The sequence below is a fragment of the Lethenteron reissneri genome, chromosome 38 (assembly GCF_015708825.2).
Source record: "Lethenteron reissneri isolate LAM-NWPU_2019-01 chromosome 38, ASM1570882v1, whole genome shotgun sequence".
Lineage (NCBI taxonomy): Eukaryota > Metazoa > Chordata > Hyperoartia > Petromyzontiformes > Petromyzontidae > Lethenteron > Lethenteron reissneri.
Window position 1 is genome coordinate 11,174,679 of NC_083816.1, and position 24,447 is coordinate 11,199,125.

Here is a 24,447-nt window from a genome sequence, read left to right on the forward strand (position 1 = left end):
ACATACAAACACAGAAACACATACACACACATACATAGACACACACATACATACACACAAACACATCCACAGACGTACATACACACATACATACAGGCACGCAGACATACACATAAACACATACAAAAAAACCCACATACATACACACACACATACATACACACAAACACATGCACACACATACATACACACATGCATACAGACACACAGACATACACATAAACACATACACACATACACATGACCCGGCTTCGCCCGGGACTTGGATCCACCACGCCCGGCCGCCTTTGTCTCCCCAGTGCCGATGTTAATACGCAACACCAGTTACTCGTTTGAGGCTGAGTCGACCTAGGGGAGGTTCAAATAATCGTCACCGGTGGTGGCCGTGAGCGGGAATCGAACTCGGTTCGCCGGGTTGGTAGCGCAGCGTAGCGTTAAGCACTACACCCACCGCTCCTCACACACCACACACGCACAGACACACACACAGACACACACACAGACACACGCAGACACACACAGACAGACACAGACAGACACACACACACACAGACACACAGACAGCACGCTAAGCACTACACTATCGCTCCCCACACACCACACACGCACACACACAGACACACACACAGACACACACACACAGACACAGACAGCACGCTAAGCACTACACTACCGTTCCCCCTACACAACACAAGCGCGCGCGTCCATAGGAACACATACACGCGCTTGCTGCAGACACACACGACTTTCAGGGTGCGCACGGCAGTAAACGACTGCAATAATAAAGCGGCAATGCTGCGCGAGGAACGCCTTAGACCTGCAACACATTTGTGTAATGCGAGCGTAAACACACAAACACATACATACACACACATACACAACACATACACACATACACACACATACACACACATACATACACACAGACATACACACAAACACACACATACATGCACACAAACACATACACAATACACACACACATACATGCAGACACAGACAGACACATAACACACATACATACACACACATACATACACAAAAACACATACACACACATACATAGACACACACATACATACACACAAACACACACGTACATACACACATACATAGAGACACGCAGACATACACATAAAGACATAAAAAAAACCCACATACATACACACACACATACACACAAACACATACATACACATACATACACACATACATAGAGACACACAGACATACACATAAACACAAACACACATACACATGACCCGGCTTCGCCCGGGACTTGGATCCACGATGCCCCGCCGCCTTTGTCTCCCCAGTGACGATGTTCACACACGACAGCAGTTACGCGTTTGAGGCTGAGTGGACCTAGGGGAGGGCCAGGTCCGTTTCAAATAATCGTCAGCGGTGGTGGGCGTGAGTTGGAATCGAACTGGGGTCGCTCAAGCAGCTTAATGACTGTTTGTACAAAGAACATATAAAGAATCGATTATAATAACCAGGCAAGAGTCCACATTATAGACTGCCAGTACACGCACTCAGCTTCATAAGCAGGCTAGAGTGTACATGATAGAGTGGCAGTACGCTCACCGAGCTTAATAAGCAGGCTACAGTGTACATGATAGACTGGCAGTACGCTCACTCAGCTTAATGAGTATTTGTACAGTGAACATTAAAGTAATCGATTGTTGGCGCGTTGGGTTTAAAAGTAATATTAATAGCACACATTGTGGTGGGGGTGTAGTGAAGAGTAGGAAAAACTTTGATGAATTTACCTCAGAGTGGCGTGGTGGGTGTCGAGGCCTAGTAGCGTGCAAAGCCTGCGGCCTCGCCTAAAATTGTCGGCTTGGAAGAGGCAGGGTACGGGTGGCGTTCCTTCCCCCACCCTCAGCGCTCCAACAATACTGTGTAATGGCTATTATTTAATTAAATACGGAGCTTATGAAAGTGGCGAAGGCGTGGCTAGCCGTTGGCAGGGGCAACCGCCGTCCAATGAAACTGCAGCCCTTGGCGAAGGCGTCGCTAGCCGTTGCCAGGTCCAATGAAAGCGGCGAAGGCGTGGCTAGCCGTTGCCAGGGGCAACCGCCGTCCAATGAAAGTGCGTATGGGCCGAAATACACACACAGACAGACAGACATGAACGATTTTATATATATAGATTTGGCCAATCTTACATTAATACCTTTCTGCACATTTGAGGCAATCAATTTACTGAAAGAAAACAAATACTGTACATGTACGTGGGTAACGATAACAGCCTGGCACAACAATTCGATTTAAGCATCCTTTGCTGTACTGATACTTTACATCCATGCCACCTCACAGCAGCCTTGTGTTCCAGATTCACGTGAAATGGCAAAAAAGAACACCGCATCTTGAAAATTTGCTAAATTTTTTGGTGACGGAGCCATCGGCAACATTTTCACACAAAGGAACATTGACTGACTCACACAAATCTGGGCCCTGTGTCCAATAGGATTGCCATCGAGCCCTGTGCTCCACACAGGGCTGCATTGACGCCCTCGGTCTTGAATTCCCACTGCGGGCAACATTCCCCATGACAGGTGCCCGCTCACAGAGCGGCCTGCTTAGCGAATCGCTGGTCGCAGCTATTTGGGCGAGCGAAGCCCTCGCCGCACGGGGCTAAATGGAGCCCCATCTGACCAATGCGCAGCGTTTTGCACCGCAGGCGTGCATGTCATTCACCCTCGCATTCGTGCACAGTGGCGTACAGTGCGATGTTATGATGCCAATGTTAAGGTCCCCAGTATGTTGCGAGATGCTGTGGGAAGCTGGAAGTGTAGCGGTTCGCGCTCTGCGCCACGAACCCGGGATCTTTGTCTGAAACGTTGCAAGGGCGTAATGGCGAGCAGACTGGTGGTCTTCCTGAGGTCGTCAGTTCAATCTCCCGGCATGCCAGGGGGACAATGGACGCGTTTTGTTTAAATGCCACCGTGTCTGTCCACCCAGCAGTGTGAATGGGCACACCGCAGATACAGTCGGCAGGTTGCATGCGGTGGGGGTTCTGTGTGAGTGCGCCCAACTCTTTGAAGATGTTTGGCCAGTGTGGAAGAGTAGACCTAATACTTACTCGAGGGGCTCTCTAGAGCTCCCCTCTCATGGAGGATCTTTCACCGGCAGTGGCATGCGCACGCAATTTCAAGGTTCCACCTTTGCCTTTATCCTCAAATCGATTCGTGTAAATATATACAAATGGGCGGCATGTGATTCGAGCACTCAGCTCACAAATGGTAGGTCGTGAGTTCACTGCTCAAGCCAATCATCTCTCCAGGGTCAATACAATTCATACCGCTTGCAGAAAGTCTACAGCGGCCATCCGTAGAGAGGCTGGCCTCAGCATGAGAATATGGAATTTCTAGGGCTGCTTCGGGGCCCCGATGGTATAAGCATTGCCCCAAATGCCTTTGTCAGCAGAGAGATACTGTATTTAAATGTTTTATATATGGTGTAGTGTATATGAGAAAACATGAATAAAACATGTAATGGTGGCCTTTAAATGAGTGAGTAGACTCATAAACTTACAGAATAATTCATCAATCACCACTAAAATGAATACGCATATTCTATTAAGCAATGAGTGAGACGAGGTTTTTTAACTCTATGATTGAGATTAGAGTGATATAAGCTTAACATTAGGTTAATCATATTTTCCAGTAGAATACATATATACATCATTTTCATAAATTAGGTTTATCCTCATGGAACCTGGAATCTGGCCAAAAAGGCAGATCAATCTCAATCAGGATTAGACGATATGGTTGTGTAGTTAATGTATCCCTTGCAATGCTACTATAACATCCCACGGTGTGTGTTCCAGAAGGCGACAACATTAACAAATATAATCTATAGCAGGAAAGTCTCAGACGACTGATACAAAAAAAGGAAATACCTCCTTCGAAGTGTCTAACATCGTGGCTTTTATAGCCGCAGTAAAGCAGCGACGAGGTCTTTTAAGATGTAAAGAGCTCATCCATTAAAACGGCGTGAGCAGGAGCGCATTGAAGTGGCAGGAAAGCTCACTGGCTGGGGGTTACTCGGACCAACGCTTTCTCTCCCTTGGCCACGCCACGGAGATGCCCCCGGGCTACGCAGACGCACACTGTTCAGCAGAAGTGGCTCTCAATCGTAAGGGCTCTGTCACGGGAACGTACAGCGCGGAGATGCGATGTAAATGATTGCCCTGTTTCCTTTACCATGGGAGCCGATTTTGCATTTCTTAAGATAGGTCATTGATTCACAGGCTGAGGAATTCTGGTGTAACCAAGTAATGATGGTTAGGGTTAGGTCAAAGGTGAGTGGCGAGAGTTAGCGTTGGCGCTATGATTAGGAATAAGGTTTAGTTATTGGGTTATTGCGAGGGCTATAGTTAGTGCTGTGGGTATCGTTGGTGTTGGAGTTCAGGTTCGTGCTAGGGTTGATGTTGGTGCCAACGTGTAAGCGTCATGGTTCGGACTCGCGACCTCAGTTTGATTCCAGGCCATGGCTGACATAGTAGAAAGTGTTATTTGAACCTTTCTTAAGCACCCACCTACCTGCACGAACCCACACTGACCAGTGTGGTAAAGTATAGTCAAAGAACCCCCATAACTCACACAATATGGGGAGACCTTAAATCAGCATGGGGATTATGATTATATTATTTGTGTTATTTTAGCGATTGTTCTGGAGCTAAGGGACAGGGCTAGAATTGAGGTCAGGGCTAGTGTTAAGTGATAGTCTCATGGCTTATTCAATTAGAGTGGTTCAATAGTTATATGGCTTGGGTTAGTGACATAGTTAGTGACATAGTTAGTGATATAGTTACATGGCTTGGGTTAGTCATCGTGTGATAGCACCGCAGACTATGTGTGTGATCAATTCGAAGGCATCGTTAATGACCACGCTGTTACCGAGACTGGCTCTTTACTGCAAGCCCACTAACTTGTGCTGATACCCGCTGGGTAAAGGTCCTGTTTAAGTATGTGGCAGAGCAGTGTTCATCCGGCAATGATGTGGACTGACACTCACACGGCACATTTTTGAAAGTAGGCTCTGTGTAAAGGATGTTGTTTTAGGGATTCAAATACCATGCGTATATACACACACCACTGTAGGCTGACCAAATCACGAGGAATGTTCCCAATCTTGTGAGATCTCAGACGATAAGGAGGTTTGAGCCTAAGTAGTGTTTGGATGGATGCTCACCTTGCATATTTGTCCAGGAAGGTCACACTGAGTCTTTGGACTCTTTTCCAGAAGGGTCTCGCTGCTACATTGGGTTTTATTGTAAGATGTTGTCAGCCAATTAATGATGAGTTGCGTCTACACAAAGCGGTGGGAGGAGACCGGAGCTCCCAGAGACAATCCACGCGCGTGAGGGGGCAACGCTGTATCCCCCGTACCGATGAAACAGATGGAGATAAGTCGACTTGCTGTACCGCCTTCTCGTGGCGAGCCAGTGGATGGCACCTCCTCGCCACCCACGGGTAGAAGGGAGTTTCACGAGATCTGTGCGTTGATCCACCAACCCCCGCTGCTGCTTCCATAGTGCTGGATTACAGGCAGCCACGTGCATAGCCACCACCACCACCGCTACCACCACTACCACTACCACCACTACCACTACCACCACTACCACCACCACCACTACCACTACCACCACCACCGCCACCACCGCCACCACCACCACCGCTACCACCACCGCTACCACCACCACCGCTACCACCACCACCGCTACCAGGCTATAGGCTGCTGCTGGGCTACTTTGTGGGCAGTTCAGTAAAATCCACTGCTGTACTGTACTTCTATATTCCTATGCCTCTACTCCCCACCTTTATTAACCCACACTGGCCAGTGTGGTGAAGTATGGTCAAATAATCCCCCCGACCCGCATGGCGTGGGGAGGTCCTCATCCAGCAGTGGAGCGATGAGCGGGCTGTACATGTTGTCTGGTCTATGAGCAGTGGTGGGATTGTGGTGTCACACACTGTGCTACAGTCTCCCCAACCCAGACTGGAGTCCAGTTCATGACTTACATCACGAGTGGCATTCGTTATCTGAACCTGGCTTGGCCCTCCCCTAGATATATTCAGCCTAAAATGAGGTCTTGTGCAGTGCGGTTATGAACATGAGCCAGGTTCGTACTGTCCTGACCACGCCACACCATTCCCAAAAGCCTATTCCATCCTGGATACGAGAGCAATTTGTCACATTTCCTCTCCGTGTCGTGCATTGTTCGAGTCCTTGGTCAATACACTGCTGGACGAAGGCTGAGCCACGCCACGTGAGTGAATGTGGCTGTCTGACCACACTTCACCACGCAAGGCAATGCGGGTTGGTTCAGGCGTCGTGGTTTGGAGGGGTGGGTTCATCGCGCATCATGCTAACCACTGCACCACTGCCCCACCGGGCGTCATGCAAACACATTATGAAGAGCGATTGCACGTGGACAAGACAAACAAAATGAGGCTCAGGAAAACCAAAATAGGGACACATCGTCTCGAGCCATTGAGCGGCCTCGGAGCCAACTTGTGATCGGCTTAAGAAGAACTCATCCAGCAGTGGATACAGCAGTGCTCAGCTTGAGAAGAACGCCGGGGAGTCCGGTACGTACAGAGCAGTCACCCAGCATGTGTGAAGCACCCTCCTCCACACCGCCACCACGGTAGCACTGTGTTATGCTGAACAAGCAAAAAATAGGTACAGGTGCAGCCCTGCAATTCCTTGGTCACGACACTGCTTGGAGAAGGGCTTCCACTCGAGGGAGCTCTAGAGAGTCCCTCTTGGGAGTATTTGGCCTACTCTTCCACACTGGCCAGATGTCTTGGACGAGGTCGGTGAACCCACACTTTGCCCCACCTCACGCGGCCTGCCAATTGGTTGTGGTGTATCCATACAGAGGTCGGGGAGGTGGGTGGTATTTATAAAACTTGCACCACTGTTGCATACTGCTGGGATATCTAATTGAACCTCTGCATCTTAAGTAATATACACAAAATGGAGATGAACAGTAAAATATTTTTTTGGATACGAAAACTCTTCCTTTCTCACCTGCCCGTTAAAGCGACACCCTTCCATAAAGCCCGAGAGAGAGAGTGAGACCGTGGCCGAGTTGAACACCTGGACGGGACACATTCCACGTTTTTCAGACGTCTTGACCACAAGGCTGGGAGCAGAGAATGCAGCAGCGGTAAATAACGAGGCACCTGCCACACGCGACGCGATGCGAGTGCACTGCGATCTTTTCAACCGCGACGTTTGTGTGCTAGGGTGGAACGAGATTGTAAATAGAGGGCACGGATGATTGAAATCGCCGCCGCTTGGATGTGGGAGAGTTCAGTCGGGAGTACGTAATCCCACACGAGAGCCCCCCTCCCCCCTCCCCCCGAGGGCTGTCAGCTCCGTGTCTCTACACGGAGGCATTTTCACCGATGCAGGTGCGCAGATAGAGAGGGAGAGAGTGAGTGAGTGCCAGGTGGGTAAGAGATGGGCGTCACAAGTTGTGTTAAATCATCGCATGTTGTCTTGGGAACAGGCTTGTGCACAGTATTCAGGACAATGCGGGATGCAACCTTGTTTTACGGGGATATTTTAAACGGCACTTAAGTTTGCTCTGCACGTGAAAAAAAAATACTCAATTGGAAAATGGCCAAACTTCCCGCCTAGAAAAATATAGCAATGGGATTCGGTGAGGATTTCCAGAGTAAGTTAAGAATCACACCATCTCTAGGCTGTGAAATCAAATACATTTCACGGTCATCTAAGGCCACCCCCATCCCCACCGCCCACAGGCTTGATAACACAAATAACAGTGTGTAGATATCAACAGTCGTCATGAAGGGACAGACATCCACCATGGGAAAGTGAAATTTGAATCCAGTGGGCACGGACCACCAATAGAAAAGATCACTGCCCCCACTGCTCATTTCAACACGCGAAGATCATTTTTAATTGTGACACCGATTAATAAGTGCAGTAATATATCAACAAATACATCCTTATTTACCTAAATAAAGGATTCTCAGTGTTTAACGTAAAATAAAATATACATGAATGGTATTATTTATCTCTAGGATTGTCATCTAAGTTGTATTAATAATTTACCTTTAGAAACACAGAACCACGCCCCATGCAGGTGCCAGTCGTAAATGTCCTTCATGGCTTTAATCTGTGTGCAATGTGGCTGCCTTGTTTTATTTAAGCACATATAAATCATTTTTACGGTCCCGTTTCCACCCACGTGATCTTGCGCAACAATGTAAGGTACATATAGCGTCTGCACAGACATGGAGTAAACATTGTACTTTCTCAAAGTTGTCAAGAGCTGAGCTTTGGCACCGGTATTAAAACTACAAATGCCTTGCGCCTAACTTGATGTGACACCTTTCATTTAAGCAGGTGAGATTCCATTGCGACGGATGTCTTCCGACATTCCATTTTTAAATCCTTTATATTAAGTTCACTTGCTTGCTTGCTTGCGCGCTTACGGCCGTGCAAATCTTTCGGTCGTTTTTTAACCCACTTCCCGTGATCCAATCGAGCTTACATTTTGCACACAGACTCGTTGTGCGTGACAATACATTTTTGTGAAATTTTTTTTCCAAAATTTTACACTTTTTAGGATTTTTTTTTATATGTAATTACCAATTGCTTAATGGTGGCAAGCAATCATCTGACCCATAGGTGGCAGCCATCTCAAGCCAGAGGACGAGAGGACTATAGCCGCCACGCATATAAAGGATTTATAGTGAAAAACTTTGTTTTTACGGGTTAATTTTTTACCGTTTGAGAGCACGGTGATTATAATTGATAAGAGCAGACTAATGTAAAATAAATGTGACGTGATGTTGCCCTTTATTTAAGCAGATAGGAGGTCCTCTTTGGGATGTATATAAATAAATTATCGTATATCTAATGCTGATGTAACAGAATCTGTAATCTCTTTCTTCAGACACAGTCATGAATGGTTGTAGTTAAGTAAGGCATTTGATTGCTAATTTTTATTGTATGTGTTGCTAGCCAGTAATTGTAAAATTTGCGACGGGGGGGGGGGATATGTCACTGGCACAACATACTTTGCTTTTGTAAATAATGTCACGAAAAGAATGCCACGGCATCTGTAATTAATGTCCAGCGGTGTCGAGTTTATTCTATGGTGGAGCGGTGAGCGTGCTGCCGCTATGAACCCGGCAATCCGAGGTTGATTCCCGGCCACGGCTAACATCAGTGGTGAGTGATTTCAGCGCCAGTCCTTACCTCCAACAACTTTTCCTGACATGTACTGACCAGCGTGGTGAAGTATGGTCATGGCGTAGGGAGGAATGACAGACATTCGCAATATATGTACAGTACCGTTTTTTCTTTATTTTACGCAATGATAAATGTTTGTCATTTCCATCGGCAATGAATAGGGGCCAGTGATGGGAATCTAACTCGCAACTCTGTGGAAAGTGGTTGTAAGTGGGGAGTGCAGTGACCCCTGGAGAGACCCAGCCACTGGATTCCCTCTTCAGCAGGAGGCATTTACGTGGACAGACAAAGGGGTGAGGTCGGTGAAAACGTTCATTTTACGTATTTAAATTTGATGACAGCCCGCTGAGTGAACAAAACATGTTCTAAAGAATACCTGAACAAAATACTCGACACGGATAAAGTACTGCACGATAGCCTCCGGATTCTAAGATACATTTCCTCCGATATGTTAAGCAGAAGTTGTGGGTGCGTCTATAGTCTGCGAGGTGTGTGTGTGTTTGACAACTTGTGGATAGCTTTATTGACACTGGGCACAAGCCTGGGGTGTGTTTTATTTTCTGAAACGTTTTTTAATCTAAATAATTTGGTACATCTACTACAGTACCGTATGTAAAACAATGGTACTGTATATATTGTAAGACTTACTCACGTTTAGATTAATAATTGAAGTCACGTAAACGATATCGTTTACAGGTTTAATACTCTATGACATATCGTAAATTAAATATTTAGCCAGTAATAAAGTATATTAAAGAATAAATAAACAAACTAGTGCGCATAAACACACAATTCTGTAAATGTAATAATAAAAAACATTACATTCTATATACTGTATATAGAATTGAAAGGGTTTGCCATGATTGTAATAGCAGCTGAATTACTAAGAGCAAATCTATTTTGGAAGGTAGCATGGGTTTTGAAATGTGTAATGAGTTCACAAAGATTAAAATCAAGGTTGTTGGAGGACATTACTCAATAACAAATGCATAGTCATGGGTGACAGCAAAAACATACATTTAGTTTGGGCATACATAGATACAGCCATTGGTATGGACAGCTCGAGATCGATGGACAATGGGAGCAGCCAGGAAGGAGTGACCTACCATTGAGGGAAGCCTGCTGCTGCTGATGATGGGAGTCGTATCTGTGTTGGGATCTTAGGGTCCACAAACTCCCAGACTATACGCTCAAGGCTACAAACTCGCCCACTTCCTCCCACACACCTCCCCCCGTGTCTCCTCCCCGCATTGCCACCCACCACCACCACCCCCCAGCCTCTCGCCTCTACAACACCCCAGCCTCTCCTCTCTCAACAGAACTGGACGCCAAGGCAGAGAACGCGGACGCGCGCACGTCAGCTCGGCAATAATCGGTGAGTGGGATTCCTTATTACAGAACGCCTACAAACAAATCTTGCCACGCACGTTTCAGACGGTGGCAATCTCAGCGTGGATAACGCTCACAGTGATGAGATGTTGTTTGTAGCCCTGTAGTTATTATGCTGCATGGTATGGTTAAGACTTATGTGAACCTCAAAAGGCACGCACATATGAATAGCAGACGTGTGAGATCATGTATGTCGATGAATTTATTGCAACAATCACATATATATTAAAACATGCCATAATCGACAGACAGTATATGTATATCGTAGAGGAATACCTACTATACATACTGTGTAAAGTACCGTAGTGTGTTGTATAATTGCTGTAGATAAAACTTAAAGCACGTGTTTTATTACAAGACTGTCATACACATATACACTGCATATGCATGCCGCTATTGCAGAGGCATATATCTAATGTACATATTGTGCTCAAAGAATCACCAGACATGATCTATCTACTGCTTTATGTATGTGTATAATGTAGTTTTCATTACTTTCATGTGCATTCCACTACATTGTAAAGCTAAGACGAACGTTCAAAGAATCTGGTTTTTTTCTTTATATAAATGGAATGTGATTGCTGCGTCCGCAAAACCGGCTGGCATACAACAAGCCAGTCTTCAATTCATATATATGTACACGTCAATTGTATGCGTGTATATATACACACAACTATGGGGTATATATAGTTTTTTTATATTCTGGGCAGTGGATTGACCATGGGTGATGATGATGTATATTCTGGGAATGCATGTGGTGAGCTCACCTGCCACTAAAACCATTTTTAGCAGAGTCAGTGGTTCGATTACCACTACAGCTGCATGGCAACTTGTCAAGAAATGAGTTGCCTCCCTTTCCCACTTCTTATCACGACTAAGAGGGTTGCTGTTCGCAACAACTTCACTTGGTGATTTCTCCACTTTAGTTGAGGACTTTGTCTGCCAGGTCTCCTCCACTCGTGCGTGTCTTGCCTCTTTCCTCTCACCCCTCCACTTTGGAATTCCTTCCCATCGTCGCTTTCCCCAAGTTCTTACAACCTTGCTCAATTCAGGAATTGTGTTTCGTGTTACCTCTTGCACCTTCAATGGTGCTGGTCGTTTGCTAGTTGCTTGGTATTTTAGGCCCTTCATTTACGAGAGAGTAAGAGTCTGTTGAGACTAAAACTGTTGCCTCTGTGTCTCTATTTTTTTAAAGGCAGACCTGGAATTAAATAAAATACAGCATGGGAGCATTGTAATCTAAAACAAAACGTGAAATATAAAATTGGTGATAGAGACTTTACCTTCATCATTTATTCGATGAAGTTTCCGTGAGTCGTGGTAGTGCCCATAGTCAAAAACTTCTCGCAAACGTTGCTAAACTTATGTAACCATAAACTCCCCTTTATGAATTGGGAATGGATCTCAATGGGTCGTCAAATGGTTGAGTAAAGAGTGTACTCTACATATATACATTCATAAAGTATTAATACAGAAAAGGCCTAGAGGACCATTCCAGGCAGTGAGGACCACAGTTCATATTTCCCATGTCACTCAGTCTTCTCCATTCACTTGCAAACACAAAGCATCGAACATTACTAATGCATGTCGATCGGGAGACATGGGAAGATGGGCTCTACTCGACCCCAGAATCCCGGAGTTGCCATTCCCTGGTTCTAGGCTACAGTCTCAACGGAGACTATGGAATGTGTGTGTGTGTGTACTTCACAAACGGGCTGGTTCATTTGGCAAGGCAAGTGCCAAAACACCCGATCCCAGGTTGATAGTCGTAGCAGTGGCGACAGCCCTGCCGGTCTGGCAACTCGCCATACGAGCAGTCTGCTCGGGTGGGTAGCAGCGAGGTCTCAATATGCCCTTTTGTGCTCAGGAAAAGTGTGGTTTCTGGTTTTAATTAGCCGAGAGTCTAATTAAAAAGGTGCCATTCAACCTCACTTAATTGCAAATCACGCACCCACTGGCCACATATCATTGTCTTCTCGAGCGCGTGACGCAACATTTAAAATAATAATCAATGTGTGCTGCTCTATATACAGCACAGAATAGAGTAAGACCCCCGTCTGAGCATGGCAACTTTAGCTATGAGGGAAATCATGTGGTTAATGAAGAAGGAATTCCAATCCATGGATTGACATAACATCATGACCCTTGTATGAGCATACTTCATGGCTTTCATGTAATCTTTGTCTGATAACCTCTCAGCAGGCATTCTGTTTTGCTTCACAAGAGCACATTCTCAATTTTCTGTCCTCTCGATTGGAGTCGAGCTTACACATAGACACGCTTTGTTATCATATATGGCAGAAGTGGCACAGTGGTTAATGCAATACACAAACACCACGGTGACCTGAGTTCGATTTCCTGCCGTGGCTAACATCAGTGGTGAGTGACATCTGAACTGGTCCTGGGTTCCCTCAACCTGGACTGAACAATTTGGTGAAGTATGGTCGGTTATTTTGGCACTTGTTTGCCACAGCTTTTGGAGGCATTCATCTGGCATCATCATCATCACGATCCATGGGCAGATAGCCCGCAGATGTCCACTACACATTTCGTCATTTGATTCCACTTTCCTCTGTCTTGTGCCAATATGCTCAAGTAGTGCTAAACTTTTTATACCGATCTCTTATGTCGTCGTCAAGCCATGCTCTGCACACTTAATCCAGCAGTGGAGTAAAAAAGGATGTAATGTTTTAAATTATTGGTTGATGATGATGAGAGCGATATGACTGTGGCTTTTCAGGATTGACCACCAGTCGTGGCCAGTTTAAGACCCAACAGCAACTTCTGAGCTCTCCACACAGTTCTAGAATATCTGGCTTCCATAACTTGGACTAAGTTGTTCACCGAGGCACTGTTTTTGGAACTGGCAAAGCTCACACAGTGTCCCAAGGGCTTGCGTTGTGCCTCGAGTGCCTTTGAATTGTAGGGCCACATCTGTGGAATCCAGTCCCCTTGGAATTGAGATGACGGAATTCTTTACCCAGCTTTAAAACAACACTTTAAGCATATTTATTCCTGAAGATTGTTGGTAGGCACGGTATGCCACAAGTATCTCAATTTGTTTCAGCATTAGCAGACGTGTTCACGATAACATTACAATTTAAAGCTTTCGTGACTGCAGGGATTCATATTCTTGGTTCTTTCGGTAAAGTCACGTAGAAGGGAAGGAAGCAAGAATATGTTCACGATACTGCAGAATTGAGCACCTTTTCAATATTTTATATATTTTGGTTAATATTTGAAAATGTTCAAATTAATGTTTAAATGTCGAATCATAGAATGACAAAAAATCCCTATCAACAAAGGCAATGTGGAGATTGTGCATTGAGACCTGTGGTGTAGTGTGGCTGGCATGGGCCCTCATGCAAAGAGTAAAATGGGGCCCCCTGTCCAATTTCCTCCCCTCTTCGCATCCGCTCCGACCCATGGGCCCCCTGGTGTAGTTGCTCCACCTTCACCACACTCGAGTTTCACCATTCGATGCTGAATTCCGTCATTGATGTTGCTCATATTCTGGCCACAAGTTCCCACAGTGACTCCTGCGAGGCCAATTTTCACCGTGCCATTCACGTCGACAAACCCAGCACTGTGCGCGTGCAACACGCGCAGGTCACGCGCACGCAACAGAGATGCCTTTATTTTTGTTTTTAATTGGGCAGGATGTGATGAAGGCTCCAGACGATGGGTGGCTTTTTCTCCGGCACCGCGTTGAGAATGAGTCTGGAGGAGAGAAACGAGGCCCTATAAGCGAGGGATCCCGCAAGGCCTGAGAGCGCGCGTGTGTAATTGAAAGGAATGCGCACAAGATTGCGGCGCATTTTAATGCGGCATAGCTGTACCTAATGTGCATTAGGAAGAAAAAAATTGCATTCCAAAGAATCAGGCATCAAAACCTTTTTCAAACCAGTACAGCGATTGAAGGACATTTTAAATGGATGAAGCAAAAAAGCAACTCGCCACGTTCAGCATTGACGCGGCAAATGTTGTAAGTTCATTTATTTATTTGTGTTTGATTGTGAAGTTACTTTGGTACTTTTTTGTTTTTGAACCAGGTAAGAACTCAAAGCGACGAGGAAAGTTTCATTTTCAAGAGTGACCTGTGGCATTAATCTGCCAGTCGGGAGAGCGTCGATTGCTGCTGTGTAAACCACATTGAGGACTTTACAGGGCGATATCTGTGAAATAGTGTACAATAATATTAACATCTACAGTACGTCGCATATCCAACTCACTGGTGCATAAAGGTTTACTCTACAACACACAAGCGGTGTGCTGAACTTGCAACTAATTAGCACGTTCTGTTTACGTGAGACACTTACCGAGTGGCTGTGTCGGGTGGTGGCGGGTTTAACGACGCTTTTATATTTACGCGATCTCACCCCAAAAAACTTTTGTGGATAATATTGGTCACGAAAGCCTCTACTACGTATTCAACGAAGGCACCGGTGGACTTTACGTAACGGTCGGATGTTGTCAATATCCTGAGACAAATATAGTTCCACCATGCACAGGTGACAGACAGCAGTTAGTTGGTGAGGGTGGACACGTGACGGTTAGTGATGCAGTTGTGTACACTATATACTGTGCATATCTACGAGAACACAAAATTAGGTATATGCTGTCTGATTTTGAGGAATAAGATCCACATTTTTCATCACAGATGTTAAACAGACTCCACTGTGAAAGCAGGTGGTTGACCTTGAGGTTTTAGCTCAGAAATATGAAACCTGATAAAAAAAAATTGGCAAATAATGTGGATATTATATTTTTTATTGCGTGCTATATTTGCCAAAAAACTACATAGAAAATATTGTTGTTATTCTGTACAAGTGTCATACTACATTGAGCTGATGGCCAAATCTCTCTGAATGTGCCCGATCTCGTCAGACCCAGAAACTAAGTAGGGCTGGGCCTGGATAGAGCTTGGATGGGCAACCACCAGGCATGCCAGCTTGTCCATGGGCAGCTTGAGGTACTCTGTGGGCAGCAGAGGGCATCTCGTTGTTGCACTATACCTCTATGCTCCCATATTTATGCTGCCCATCTTTACCAACCTGCACGTTAAAGTACGGCATAGGGAGGCCCTCATCCAGCAGTGGAGTGACACAAGGGCTGTTTGTGAACATAGCGCAGGTCTGCCTCAAATGAAGAGGCCAGGTCACTTGGTGACTCACATAGCGATAAATACAAAGATTAAGATCCCCCGTATAGCCTTAACACAATTTTGGGGCAAGTGCTGTTAGCGGCACGGCACATTAGAGGGTGGATGGCCGGAACCACGCCCGGCCGCCTTTGTCTCCCTGGAGGCGACGTTTAAACACCGCACCAGGTACTCATTTGATGCCCAGTCTGTCTAGAGGAGGCCCAGTATCGGCTCAGATATTCGTCACTGGTGTTGGTGCCATTGAGCTGGAATGGAACTTGGCTCGCCGGGTTTGTAGCGCAGCGCGCTAACCACGGCGCCACCGCTCCTCTCTCACTCACACACACGTGCATGCATGCATGCGCCTTCTCTCTCGTCAAACAAAATATGCGGGCCAGAGGAGCTGTGTGTGCCGAGGTGTCAACAGGCCACTGCAAATATGCAGCGGTGCCGTCGTGTTGCTGCAGCTCGAAGGGCATGCGACGACCGTTGCTTGCCAACGTTCAGGTTTGTGGCAATCCAAGGCGCCTTTTGTGTTCGATCACTTCTGGGTGTCGTTCTGCCGGGCGGCCTATTGAAAGGAGGGGATTGTTCCCTAAGTCCAGAGATCAAGAAGAAGAAGAATAACTCCCCCTGCCAAACCAGTTGGGCGGGCAAAGCTGTCGTTAAAACGGGACCACACCAGCAGTATTTAATAATGCCTGGATCCGGTCACCGAACATTTATCGTTTTGTGTGTGTGTGTGGATTTTTTGTTGGATTCTCAAAGCAGCCAATAGATTACATTTAGAGAGCTGTTCATCTCATTGATATTTCATTTCAAATACTGTACTGTACTCATTAAGGCATTGCATTGAAGGCATTGCTTGTTAAGACGTTGATCGGGCAAACACAATATATTTTACTGAAGTAAAAAAACTAAACTACATTAATTTAGCCATAACATACTGTACATGTGCCTCTTAAGTTGGTGAGAGCCTTAGACGCTGAATATTATTCCCTTGGTAAAAATAACCATTTATGGGCAGTTATGCATTACTTTTATAATTGTGAAGTAATTAAATACATTTGGATTTGAGATGTAAGTGATGACATGGGATGGATTAATCTTCAAAAGGATAAATATAATTAAAGTTATATTGCAGGGAGGGTGAACCGTACACTTCTTAGTGCCCCCTATGTGTCTACGTTATGTTACACAACCAGTTTGTAAAGTACAAGCGTGTTAAAACAAGATTGCATTGTCTCCGTTCACTTCGCTAGAATGACAAGTCCAGTAAAATCGAGTTTGCCACCAAATGTGACGGCGGTCACAAGGCAGGCACATCTGAAGCAAATGACCTTACAATCCCACCAAATGTTATTTAAAAAATGTGGGTAATGTGCTCACTCGCTTACAGAGCAACACTTAGCACGCTTGGATGAGCGTGCAAAGAAGCACACCCACAACTCGGAGACAAGAGCGCGTTTGATCTACTCCGCCACCAGCATATACTGGCACGTGCGTGTTAAAATATACTTTATTTACTTTATGAATTGAAATTTGATATTAAGCCAGGTGGCACTGTAAGTAGAGTGCTCGACTCACAATTGGAGAGTTTATAGTTCAGTAAAAATAAGTGCCCCCTTGTAGGAAGTCAACAGTGGTTGTCCTTTGGAAAGACTGGCACCTGCCATGTGAATGTGGAATTTTCACCACTGCCTCAGGGGCTGCCAACGAAAATGTGCGCCACTCCAATGCCCGTTTAAGCAGAAACACTTGGGACTTTTGACCTTAAATTTACCATTCATACTCTTAGGTTTTTTCGGTAAAGTCACGTAGGTAAAAAAAAATAGAAATAATAATAGAAATAAAATAATTTATATTATTTATTTTTATTTTTACCTACGTGACTTTACCGAAAAAACCTAAGAGTATGAATCATTGCAGTCACGAAGCTTCAAATCTAGAATTTACCATTCATGACAACCCACAAGGCAGTACAACACGATCCATTGTTGTCCTGTACATTTGTGCTCCCATGTCTATGTTGTCTGCCTTCATCAATATGCATTGACCAGCATAATGAAGTATGGTCAGCGGCCATGAATCGCACTGCGCGGAGAGGCTCTCTGAGACAGCAGTCATTGATAAACATGTGACAACTCCTAAGTTGACTTGGAATATCGTAACCACCTCACCAACAATACTTGTGCGATTTATTTTAAAGGGAGGTAATATACAAAATGTGGGGAATTGTAACATGCTCCCTGGTTTGCGCCTATAATTGTGGGTCAATTTCTCAAGAATACTGCCCTGTCACTAGATCACAATGGCCTACACTCACAACCAAAGTCACGGAATCATGTTTTAAGTCAAATATCAATCAACTTACCTTTCACAGAGATAATACAGCAGAGCTGGGAAAACAAGACGCAAAAGGTTCAAATCCGATTCACATAAGTACACCATGAAAGTGATGTCATAGCACCTTTTAACATCCGTTGCAGTTGCTCAAACCTTCCAATCTCTGTTCTCAGATGTAAGGCGTTTACCACTGTGCGATGGAGCCACTCTCAACAAAATACTATCTGGCCGCATCAGTGATGCCGCAGCCTGAGTGATGAGATATTCATTGTCGCTCTGCTTGTGCGTGCTTGTCTGGAAAGGGCACTGCTCACAGGTTCACTGTCGACTCCTGGACGCAATGGACATCATGATGCAAGCGCTGAAGGACCTCAAGCTCCTACAACTCCAAACGTCCATGGAGAGCGGAGGCACGGCCAGCGCAGCCGATGCCGCCGCCGCTGCTGCTGCACACAAGCGGGGCTTGCATCAGGCCACGTACCCCACCCCGCCAAACCACGTCAGCTCAACAAGCTGCAACAGCTGCACGAGGAATTCATTTCGAAGAGAGGAGAGCGACACCTGCCACCACTGGGCCTCCCGGGCAGAGGACGGGCCCTCGAACGTGCGGCGCGCCGACTGGACGGCGTGCCTGCTGTCGGCAGAGGGCAGGAAGCGACAGCCCATCGTGCTGGGAGACAACAGCTTTGCCGACCTCATCACGGACTGGATAGAGGCGGCCGAGCCACCGTCCGAGAAACTGCCCAGCAGCAGCAGCAGCAGCGGCGTGAAAGCGTCCTCGCCGCTGGAGAGCTGCAAGAGGCTCTTCGGCATGGGTGGGACTCTGCAGCGGAAACTCTCCAGCCTCAGGCCAGGCAGGAAGGTCCACAGCAAGGCGTACAAAGTCAGGGACGGCGAGCAGGCGGTACGCAAGCATCCCACCGAACAGCTCAAGGTGGAGGCGAGAAAGTGCCAGGCGCCGTACGACCTGTTCAACTCGCACGCACGATGCCAGGCTGCACGCGTACACAAGGCATTGTGAGGCGTTTGGCGTCGGGGCAGTTGAGCGGTCGGTGTTCAAAGATCACGAAGAACTTGTGCCCCGTGTACATTTTCAGACATTAACAGTGGCTTTATTTCTCTTGGACCCTTGAACTGGGCATGTATTGAATACGATATGCTCAATAATTATGTCAAAGTGGATTTGAAAGGAAAGTGCCCTGGAAGGTTTTAGCGTTGTAGTGAAAATGGAAACTGGGTACCCTGGTGGTGGCCACCTGTTTCAATGTATCGGGTAACCTTTAGGTGTTGTATATGAACTTGAGACCGTTTAAAAAAAGAAATCCCAACAGCTGACGCTCTTTAATGAGCCACTTTGTTTTCGCGAGGGCTTTTTGAACAATTGCTTAATGGAAGAGCGCGCAGAAATTCCAACCACAGAAACCCCCTCCAATAGAAAAGTCAATTTAAAAAGGAAATCGCTGGGAGTCAACTCTCCAAAGTGTGCCTTCAAAAGAGGACCTGTTTAACTTCCACTTAAACCCTCGACTCAAACCAGCTGTGTTGGCAAAGGACCTTTCTCAGCAGCGCGAAACAACTCGTAACCACGTGCCGAGTATACATTACGAACTGGCAACACAGCCTCGTCCTTGTCAGATGGAGCACTCGAGACCTTGGTTACATATTTTACAAAGTGGCAGCGTGGATTGAATATTGTGGCTGCCTCTTGATCCGTACTTTATAAAGTTGCAACATTTGGCAGCGGTCGGCTTTCTACAAATAAAAAATGTATTAAAATGTTTATATTGTTGCAGTTGTTTTGCAAAGATTACATTCACGGAAAGGCTTAAAATCGTGTACTTCTTCAAAAACGTTGTAAACGTCTAATTGCGATTCTTTCGAGGGGAAGGCAAAGGGCATGCACATTTTTGTATGCCTGAAATGCACCACTATGTACAGCTGGGTGATCAATTTTAAGTCGTTAATTGCATCGACTACTGCAGTGTTTATTAATAAAAATGGGCAGTGGCTTAAAACGATGTTCAATAGAGCATATATCCCTATTGGGACAATTAAAACTAGCCATTAACTACAGTTTTACCTCCAATTATAAAGCATTTCAACACCTCACAAAGCATGTATTGTACATCAAATGCTCTTATCCACAATGGACAAAAGAGTTGGAAGATAATTTAAGAGTAATTTTTGCACGTAATCTATGAGAATGCCTCTTATCCACGATCACTTGTGATATTGGCAGTTGCGAGACGACGACCTGCAAATAACAGGATTGAGGCCTGGCTGAGCCAAGTTGTGGAAAGGTTTAAGGAATTCACTCGAAGTCCAATACACTCCTGGCAATGTTAACAGTTTAACGCATCAGCTGCTTTAACGTATCTCACAATTAGATGCATCAGGTTGTGTAATTAGTTAAAAGTACACAACTATTTTCGTAGCAATGAGCTTTCTGCAATAACTCACCACCTGCTCATTAACTATTAAACACCATCACAGGAATGCTTTAGTTAATAAACTACGATAGTGATATTTGTACAATTTCCAAAACATGTGTTTGGTATAAACTTGCCTACGTTAGACCACCTAATAGTACATTCACTATATCTATACCGAGAAAATTTGCCCTTCTACGAGCAGATACACCTTTGGGCAAGCGTATGGTAGGAGGCATCAGTTTTGCACCTCGTCGTAATGATGAAGCAAAGTGCCTATATTTTTTCCCCACTCAAGTGCCCCCTGCAAGAGAAGCATATAGAAGTGGAGCTTCTTTTGCAGAAGGCCCCAGGGTGGAAGGGGAATGCACTAGGTTTTGAAACAACACGTGACCCAAACATCAACAACAATCACGGATCAAAATCCTTTATTCCATTCCACATCAACAGTTGGGATTGTACAAAACAAAACAGTAGGTGGAGAGAGAGGGACGAGGGGGTAGGGGTGGCGTGGAAAAGAAAGGAAACAATAACATCCAAGTGTTACACTTTCTTTTATGTTTTGCTGCACCGATGTGCTCAACGTCAGGGGTTATTCAAGATGGAATATTATTATTAAAGCCTTCCACAGCGACCATTCCCTAAAGCAGTGCGAACGACAGAGTGATGCCGGCGGCCAGCGGAGCGTGCAGCCTGTGTGGCGCCTCGGCAGAGTGCGCATCCTAAAGTGCAGGGGGGTTGCGCGAGCGCGCGGCGTGTTGCACGGACACCGGCAGCAGCAGCGCGCACGGCCCTCTCCTCCCGTAGCATGTTTCAAACCTTGCCTCCCCCCCCCTCCGCTTCTAGGTAACATTGTCAATAAATGTCAGCAGTGTATAGTGCAACCGGAACGCACGCAAAGTAGGGATGGCTAGAGTCGTGCACCCGATTTCATCGCTAGCTGATTTTTATTGTTTTTAGTATTCCCCTAAAATATTTATTTTTAAAGTCTGTAATTGGACCAGACACTTCCCAGAAGACACATGCTACAGGCAAGCAACCATCTCTGCTGCGCTATCATGTGCCTTGTGGTCCTGCGGTGGGGTTAACTATCGCCACACACTAACGAGAGAGAGTGAAGGTGTAGTGTGGTGCGAGTGAAGGAGGAGCGGGGAGGGAAGTTGGTGGGGGGGGGGCTTGGCAGGGCGGGTTGTAGGCTGGGAGCGCGCTCCGCTTAGCGGAATGTGTACTTGACGTAAGGGACCTCCAGGTCCTCGTTGTTGGTGTCATTGCAGCACAGCTCAAAGACCAGTGCCTTCACATGCTTGCCTATCTTCTTCTTCGACACTTTGGTGACAATTTCAGTCATCCTGAGGGCAAACACGTGCACACACGCACAGCTGAGCACATGTGGAGTGGTTGGGAATGAACGCATAATGTGGCAGTAGCACATCGGCTTATGTTGTAACACAGCAGCCAACTGTTTTAAGAAGTGCATCTGAGGCAACCACGACTTAAAAGCACACAGGACGCAAACAACAGCCGTTTTTTTATGGGACGTCATTCAAAATGTGGACTGATAGCTCAAGAGGACAATAAGACCATGGGTTCCAAAGCATATACTTTCATTATGATACTCAATCACCTGGGCTTGCAAACCTTAAGATTGTTTTCTGAAAAGGTCTATAAACATATATTATTCACATGATATTTCCTCATGTGGTCATCACAAAGTGAATTTTAAAAGTCAAAGAAATGGCTACCACTTTAGTTTTTCCACCTTTGACCATAAATATTTCTACTCTGCCAATGGGGACTTTTTGTGCACATTGTATTGCATCACAAGAAAACTAAAAAACAAGGCTGCAACGTTGCGTGACGGTGCGTAATTTCGCTCTCTTGACAAAAGCAGTGTCTCTGCTCACTTCTGGTCGAGGCGCTCCTTGAGCTTGGCCTGGCCCATGAAGAACGAGTAGAGCATGGAGACGCCTTGCGACAGCATCATGATCTTCAGCTCGTGCTTCTCCTGGAGGGAAAGAATGCCACTGGGTGCATAAACAACACTCCAAGATACACCATTTCAGCACGTCTTGTTCGGGGCGAGTGCAAGTTAGTGAGCACCTATCAAGGCTGGCACGGCACACAAAGGTGTGGTCTGGCCATTGCCATGCCCAGGCCGCCTTTGTCTCACCGGTGCTTCAGCCTGCACATGGCACCAAAGACACTCGTTTAAGGCTAAGTCAACCCTGGACAAGTTCAGATATTTGCCACCCATGTCAGCTGCAACCTGTTAAGCTGAACTGGCATGAAACGCAATTTTACCAGTAAGCAGATGGAAGTGAAGCAACAGGATTTTATCCAACGTATGCAAACAATACAAAAGCTAAAAACGAATCTCAAAGTCTTAACAATTAGCAACATTACACCCCATTTTAATGTCCAGTTTTCTTAAATCAAATCCTTTTCTAAACTTTTCTTATTCAAATAATTCTCAGGCTGACAATATTAATAATACAATAGCAAGTTATTTACTTTTGAGGCTCAAGAACCTTGAGAATTGTAATTCTGAGATTGTTTTGTATGTGGGAAGAGACTAGCGTGCACACGGATGAAACCAGGGATATAATTGGAAAATGGAGAAGTCAGGACAGATTGGTCAATTAGCTACCCCTTGGCCTCGTGTAGGTGGCCTCACATAATTCACATACCAAGTGTCAGGAAATCACGAATAAGTGTAAAAGCACTTGAACATCAATCCCCAGGTTACCCTTGCTTTGTGTGTTAAAATGCATTCCGAATTTTTTTTTAACCGCACAAGACACTTGCGTGGAGAGTAGCACAAACAGGACGCACAATATTGTCCCACGTCCAACCGCATATGATCGAATTCAAAACAGCACGAAGCTAATTTGGGGTAGAAATAGGTCAACTGCATACACACAAAATCGCACAAACCAAAACCTGCGTAAAGCGAGGGAAATCTTTAGCCGCTGCTGCCACATTCAGGCGAAACAGAGGTGCCCATTCACGTTGAGGAGCTGGCGGCTCTCTAAAGGCCAAGTGTGAATGGCCGGCGTTAAACCGCGGGGTGCACAATGCGGTTGGGGATCTCCACACGCGCTGTCGGTGAACGCACCAAAAAGTAGGCCGTGAATTCTTTGAGCGTCATCTCCTCTCCATTCTCTTGGATGGCATTCACCTCAAAGCGGTCCCAGAGGCTCCACTCTGTGTCGTAGTACTGAAATGACAACAGCACCTTGCCGCCTTAGAAAAACCAGCCAACACAGCACCTCCGATGAGTACGGTTGGCTACGTACGGTGCAAAAGTTCAACAAACATACTGCACTTACGCATTACATTCAAATGTTATTTCTTTCACTTTAATATGTTCACAACATATTTGTACTAGGTAAAAATTATGATATATTGAGTAACCATGCTGTAAAGCTTCAAATATTTTGCTCTCCTCTCCATGCTATGAAGCACCACTGTCTATGACATCATATTAGGCATTTTCAGTTCTAAGGCCGTGTTTGTTATTTGTAATAGAAACAACGCATATTCAGGTTGTTATAAAAGCAAAACAACATTTTTGGATTTGTAAATGTTGTGGGTTTACTCTCCAACACACCATTTTTTTACAAATAGCACACATGATAAATTCAAAGAGTTAATATTTGCTCATTTAGGCGCTCATTAAAATCAGATTAAAATAGCACGCAATTACTTGAACGCAATTTTTGAGAGTATGACACACCTACATTCGAGATATTAAAGAGTATGCTTGACATTACATGAGAAAAAAATGCATTTGAGCAACCTGCAAAAGTGTTGCACAGATTCTACGAATCTTATCACACAATTGGCCACGTACTTTACAACGAATCTACACGTCACTGTGGACAAGTACAAACT

At 45.5% G+C, this 24,447-nt stretch overlaps 2 protein-coding genes across 2 annotated transcripts in view; one reads left to right on the forward strand and one right to left on the reverse strand.

Annotated features, from left to right (window-relative positions):
• Positions 1–10,519: 10,519 nt before the first annotated feature.
• Positions 10,520–19,867, forward strand: LOC133351623 (PAK4-inhibitor INKA2-like). The gene is made up of 2 exons (XM_061566957.1): positions 10,520–10,621; positions 18,427–19,867. The coding sequence occupies exon 2, from the start codon at positions 18,465–18,467 to the stop codon at positions 19,143–19,145; it is 681 nt and encodes a 226-aa protein (XP_061422941.1). The 5' UTR covers positions 10,520–10,621; positions 18,427–18,464; the 3' UTR covers positions 19,146–19,867.
• Positions 19,868–20,964: 1,097 nt separating this feature from the next.
• Positions 20,965–24,447, reverse strand: part of LOC133351790 (ubiquitin-like modifier-activating enzyme 1) — a 29,596-nt gene continuing 26,113 nt past the window's right edge. The window contains 3 exon segments of the mRNA XM_061567320.1: positions 20,965–21,902; positions 22,458–22,558; positions 23,669–23,770. Coding sequence (XP_061423304.1) covers positions 21,767–21,902; positions 22,458–22,558; positions 23,669–23,770 — 339 coding nt within the window. The 3' untranslated portion in view covers positions 20,965–21,766.